The 6759-nt window shown below is 40.6% G+C and overlaps 1 protein-coding gene across 1 annotated transcript; it reads left to right on the forward strand.

Moving 5' to 3' along the window:
- Positions 1-460: 460 nt before the first annotated feature.
- On the forward strand, positions 461-2838 carry LOC133779806 (uncharacterized). Its single transcript, XM_062219711.1, has 4 exons — positions 461-912; positions 1070-1358; positions 1562-1710; positions 2793-2838. The coding sequence occupies exons 1-4, from the start codon at positions 461-463 to the stop codon at positions 2836-2838; spliced, it is 936 nt and encodes a 311-aa protein (XP_062075695.1).
- Positions 2839-6759: the final 3921 nt, after the last annotated feature.

The following is a 6759-nucleotide window of genomic DNA, read 5'->3' on the forward strand; positions in this document are numbered from 1 at the left end:
TGTGCTGTTTTTCCAAACGGTTCCAAACCCTCCCAAATGATTTTGTAACTCCCAAAACACATTATTGGGGTTAAAATCATATCTCTAACAGGCATATCACATATGGCTTTATGAAATTCATCTCAATATTGTGTAACAACAAATTTACACAATAAAGGGTAATATTTGGAAGTTACAAATTTGTAACACCAAATATGTTACATTATTTGGATATATCTTATATATCTAAATATTGTAACTCTTTATTATATGTTACAATATTTGACACACTTTGTCACATTTATTTAATCTAAAACATTATATTATAAAATAATATAACAATAACTATGGTCAGAACCCTCCGCCAGTCCCTGAGAACTGACAGCAGATGCTTGCTGATATGCAATCCAGGCTTCAAAGTCAAAAGGAGGAGATCTGTTTACTGAGACAATAGGTTCTACTTGGGAACATTGCACTAGGCATGACACCTATTGTGGCACTCGCCGTACAACAGCCTGAGATCGAAAACAAGTGGGAATCATTGTACGAGAGATTCAGGAAGCAATATCCTCCAACCTTTAAGAGAGGACCAGATTCGCTCAAGGTTGAGAAATGGATGAGCTTGACTACCTCCATCCTAGATTTTATGAGGGTGGTAGGTAATGACGGAGTGGCTTATGCCACCTTTATGTTCCGAGATGATGCTCGTATTTGGTGGAAGGTGGCATCCCAGACTCGGGATGTTTCTACTATGAGCTGGAATGAGTTCAGAGATCTGCTCAACCAGAAGTATTACAGTAATGTCGTTCGAGCAGCGAAAGTGAACGAGTTTACCGGTTTAGTGCAAGAAAATATGTCTGTCACTGAGTATGCCTTGAAATTTGACAGGTTGGCTAAGTTTGAACCTGATCTAGTGCCTACAGACACGACCAGGCAAGATAGATTTGTTCAGGGGTTGAATGCTATGATAGCTCGAGATGTGTGTATTACATCAGTACCTGGGGACACTACCTATGCCCAGGTGTTTGAGAAACCCTTCATAGCTAAGGTGGCAAAGAATAAGATATGAAGGGAGAGTGTTGCACGACAGATTTCGGAGGGAAATGCCTCCATTTATAGAGGCTGGTAGGGGTGGAGGCACTAGTGATCAGAAGAGGAAGACCTCTGACACCTCAACCACTACCGGTCTTGATAGGAGGGGTCGGGGCATTCAGGGTGGACGCCAGGGTGGCAATGAGACATGGAGAAGTTACCCAAAGTGTGTTAGGTGTATGAAGTGTCATCTGGGCAAATTCCGGGTGAAGGCATGCTATTTGTGCGGGGTGGTTGGACATCTCAAGAAAGACTGCCCGAGCATGAAGAAGGAAGAGCCAAGGAAGGTGGGCAGCTTAACTCCAGCTCGAGTGTTCACCTTGACTCAGGTAGAGGCTGAGGCTAGTCCCTCAGTAGTGACAGGTCATCCTTCTAGTGTTGGCACTTCTTACACTATATTAATTGATTCTAGTGCTACACACTCTTTTGTTTCTAATAGAGTGATTGATAGATTGTGTAGACCTTGTGACTATTATACTGTGGGGTTTAGGACGTTATTGCCTACTGGGAGCTGGTAGTCTCTAGGAGATGGATTAGGTCATTTCCAGTGGTGGTGGACAACATGGAACTATCAGTGGATTTGATTGAGTTGGGAATGGATGAGTTCTACATGATCTTGGGAATGGATTGGTTAGCTAGGTACGGGGCGAATATAGATTGCAAAAAGAAGATGGCGACTTTTGAACCTGAGGGTGAGGAGCCCTTTGTTTTTGTTTACACTATGCTTGGGCCCTGTATACCTATGATATCAGCATTGAGGGCTAGAGACCTATTACAAGGAGGTGGTATAGGAATCTTAGCTAGTGTGGTTGATACCACTAAGGACATGTCAGTGGGACCAGAGGAGACCAGATTGGTGTGTGAGTTCTTAGATGTGTTCCCTGAGGACTTACCAGGACTGCCACCACATCGAGAGATTGAGTTCTTCATTGAGTTGGCACTGGGTGCAGAACCAGTGTCGAGGGCACCATACAGAATGGCTCCAGTAGAGCTGAAGGAGTTGAAGGTACAGTTACATGAATTATTGGATCTGCGATTTATCAGACCTAGCTTCTCACCGTGGGGTGCTCCGGTTTTGTTTGTGAAGAAGAAGGATGGGACCCTGAGAATGTGTATAGAGTACATGGAGTTGAACAAGCTGACTATCAAGAACAAGTGCCTATAACCGAGGATAGACGATTTGTTTGACCAGCTACAGCGTAAGACAGTGTTCTCGAAGATTGATCTTTGATCTGGTTATCACCAGCTGAGGATCAAGGATGAGGATATTCTGAAGATGACATTTCGCATAAGTTACGGGCATTACGAGTTCCTATTCATGTCATTTGGGTTGACTAATGCCCCATCAGCATTTATGGATCTAATGAATAGGGTGTTCAAAGATTATTTGGATTAGTTCGTGATTGTCTTCATCGACGACATCCTGGTTTACTCCCGTTCAGAGTTAGAGCATGAGCAGCATCTCCGGTTAGTATTATAGAGATTAAGGGAGCATCGTTTGTATGCCAAGTTTAATAAGTGTGAATTTTTGTTACCGCATGTGACATTCCTAGGTCACATTGTCAGTGGAGACGAGATTAAGGTAGATTCGGCCAAGGTGGAAGCAGTTAGGGATTGGGCGAGGCCAAGGAACGCCTCGGAGGTCAGGAGTTTCCTTGGATTGGCAAGGTATTATCAATGATTTGTGGAATGATTCTCAAAGATTGCTACATCATTGACAGAATTGACAATGAAGAACTTGAAGTATGTATGGCCAGACACATGTGAGAATAGCTTCCAGGAGTTTAAGCGACGACTGATTATTACTCTAGTGCTGAGCCTTCCTTCATATGGGGATAAGTTTGTAGCGTACTGCGATGCATCGAGACTAGGGTTAGGTTGTGTGCTGATGCAGTCTGGGAAGGTGATTGCCTACGCATCACGACAGCTAAAGGAATATGAACATCGATACTCTACCTATGATTTGGAGTTAGCAGCAATGGGTTTTGCGCCTTGAAAGTGTGGTGACACTATTTGTATGGAGAAAAGTGTGAGATATACACCAATCATAAGAGCTTGAAGTATTTTTTTCACTCAGAAGGATTTAAACATGAGACAGAGACCTTGGTTGGAGTTAGTAAAAGATTATGATTGTGTGATTCTCTGTCATCCAGGGAAAGCCAATGTATTGGCAGATGTGTTGAGTCGGAGAGGCCCAGGACAGTTGTTTAGTTCGAAGCAGATATCGAAGGAATTGGCAGAAGACATGACTAGAGTGGGGATAGAGTTGGTGGTGGGTCGATCGGCCAATATTACCTTGCAGTCCACTCTTTTGGAGAGAATAAAGGAGGGCCAGAAGATTGATTCTCAGTTGATAAACTTAGAGGAGATGTCCTAGCTGGAGTAGCTAAGGATTATTCTGTTTCAGAGATGGGTTTGCTGAGATACAAGGATCTGATTTGTTCCGATGGACGTCGGTATCAGACGAGAGATCCTTGATGAATCTCATACCACACCATATTCATTACATCCAGACACCACGAAGATGTATTAGGATTTAAAGACCTTGTATTGGTGTTCTGGGAAGAATAGAGATGTGATTGAATATGCAACAAAGTTTTTAACCTGTTAGCAGGAGAAGGCTGAACACCAGCAGCTAGCGGGGTTATTACAACCTTTAGGTATTCTCAAGTGGAAGTGGGAAGACGTCACTATGGATTTTGTAGGAGGCTTGCCTAGGACAGTGGGGCAACATGACTCGATATGGGTGATTGTAGACAAATAAACCAAGTCAGCTCATTTTCTGCCAGTAAGCACAAACTTTACCGTGGACCAGTAAGCGGAACTGTACGTGAGGGAGATTGTGTTGGGGTTTTTGTTGGGAAAACTTTTATACAGGATCTTTATTTATTTTCATGTAGATCTAATATTAAACAAACTAATATGAGATAACCTAGAACATATTTCTAAAATTGAATTCAAAGAGAAACAAAGATAAGAATACTTACAGTATACGCAGCGGAATGAAAGAGTCATTCCTTCAGTTTCTCTAACTCTTGTATCGTTTCTATCGCAGAGTATTATCAAGAAACTGAACCACTCTTCTAATTTCTTCACAGTCTTCCAATGTATCCTTAGAATCACCTAGACTAGTGTGGGAAATTCTCAACACATGAGATAGATACAAAGAGAAGAATAGAAAATAACTAAGAGGCTTAGAAAAGGACTTGTGTTTAGAGAGAATCTAAAACTATCAGAAAACCAGTGATTAAACTTATTTGTCCTCTGTCTTGACTTGTCTCTAAGCACTCTTTTATAGACTCAATTAGGCCATTTAATTTAATTAAAAAATCAATAAAATAATAGACAATTTGAAGCCCTAGGTCGAAATTATCATTGGCTTTAGGCCCATGAAATCTCTCATTTGATTATAAGCCCATTAGACTTAAAATCAAGGCCTGTATTATTTTCTATTGATTTAATTAATTAAATAATTATTTAAATCATTCATCAAATTAATTATTTATAATTTGAAACTTGGTTTAAACTTATTTATTAATTTAGATACCAATTTATCTTTATTAATAAATATTCCGTAATTTATCTTTTCTTCTCAAAAAGACATAACTCTGTGAAATTATCCAAAATTGACCTAGTCAACTTTGATAATTAAATCAATTAATTGAGACTATCTATATGATTTTATCCAAGGTACAATGGGGACCATGGGCCTATGAAATCAAGCTCCAATAAGTTATCATAAATCTAACAAATAAATTTACGAACTTATTAATTCCTCATGACTCCACTATAGACTCGGAATTGCACTCTTGATTTCATAGAACGCTCTATAACAAATATAGATACGCTATTAATTATCCATTGTTACAACCATAATTGTCACTCAATCCTCTATAGACGGTCTACAATGAGATAGGACTAAAATACCATTTTACCCCTCATTGTATTTTATCCTTAAAACACTTAGTTCCTTGTAAATGATATTTCAGTAAACTAATTTAATTACTGAAATGAGATCTCTATCATTTAACACCTTGAACCAAACTAAAAGGAAACCATCGTTTCACTTCTTCATTTGAAGCTATAGATGTTCATATCTATGATTAACACTCCCACTCAATTATACTACCGAGTTCCCAAGATGTAAGTATGGGCTAGTCCGTAGGGTAAGCTGGTAACAAACAAGTCAAAGAACTCAAATAATACAATCAGTTAGAATACTAACCACTCAGAATTGAGATTGAATTGACCTATGGTCAACTATATGATATGACTAGAATAGATAATAACTGTATGTTTACTTATCTTATCAAGTGTCAATATCGGTCTAGTCCGATGTAACAAATACATCTGATCTTATCTACTTTGCTAATGTTCTCGAAAGAACATAACACTGTAATGTGTAAGTAGATCATATCGTAGATTGGCAAGTCAATGTAAATCCTGTGCACTGACTAATCTTAAGACTAACTTATTTTGAATATATAATCATATTTATATTCCACTATGATTACGTCACTGTTATCCCAAAAATCAAGAAGTGAATGATTTGGCCGGCATTAATCACACGTGGCTGACATCTGGCATAATCTGTGCTCGACTATCGACCAGGGAGATATTCAGTATCATGCGATCAGTTTCTTTATACGACCAGCCTGGCCATATGCACATAATACGCGGAGGAAATCTTAGGCAGTTATGATGGAATCCGAAATTATCTCCCATGATTTCCTGAGTATCCGATTATTTAGGAAATAATATCTGTAACAAATCACTGTAAATCTTCCCTGAGCTTATAAATAGAAGAAGAGGGCTCAGGGAAGAGGATCCTTTTTTCTTTTCTGACTTCTAGATCACTTGAGATTAGAGTTATCAAATTAGTCATATTGTATTGTTCTTCAGAGGTTGGTGAAACTCATTGAACCCTAGTTCTTTGATCACTCCTTTGGATCTCACATCAATAACAATCTAAGTGGACGCAGGTTATTACCATATCCTGGGGCCGAACCACTATAAAATATCGTGTTCTTATTATTTTCTTCATCACGTTCTTTTCAACGCATTCATCCACATCAAGCGTATTTTGACTCCGTGTCAGTTGCCCAAAATCAATGTCAACATTCTGGTGCTTTCATTGAGAGCTTGATATATCACCGTTGAGAAAACCAATGGCGAAAACTACCAGGAAAACTGGACAGGCAGCTAGCGCTGCACCATCTAACCCGCCTCCTCCTCCCCCTCCCAACATGGCTGAGGATGAGCCACATTTGGAATTTGAGGAGGAAGAAATGGATGACGCGACGCTAAAAAGTACTCTGGGGGCGTTGCACGAAGAGCTGGCCAATCTATGAACCAGCCAGGAAAGTGCTGCCGAAATCATGGCACGGAAGCAGCAAGAAATAGAACGGCAGCGCGTGGAGTTAAGTGAGAGGCAGGCGGAGATGGACCGTCGCCAGAGCGAAGCCATGGCAGCCCTTGAGGCAGCCTTGCAATTGGCTAGGAATCAGGCTGCACCTGCCTCGCAACCTAATCAACCTACGAATGGACCAACACAAAGGGGTCCTAATCCTAGCCCACCTATCCAACCCTCGAGTCTGCAAAGGCCCGAACAGCCTCAGGTGCCCCATAACGATGTCCCACTGGACCCTGAGGCACAGCCTTCATCCCAAGCTGGTCGCGGCAATCCCC

This window comes from Humulus lupulus, chromosome 5 (genome assembly GCF_963169125.1).
Source record: "Humulus lupulus chromosome 5, drHumLupu1.1, whole genome shotgun sequence".
In the NCBI taxonomy this organism is placed as follows: Eukaryota; Viridiplantae; Streptophyta; class Magnoliopsida; order Rosales; family Cannabaceae; genus Humulus; species Humulus lupulus.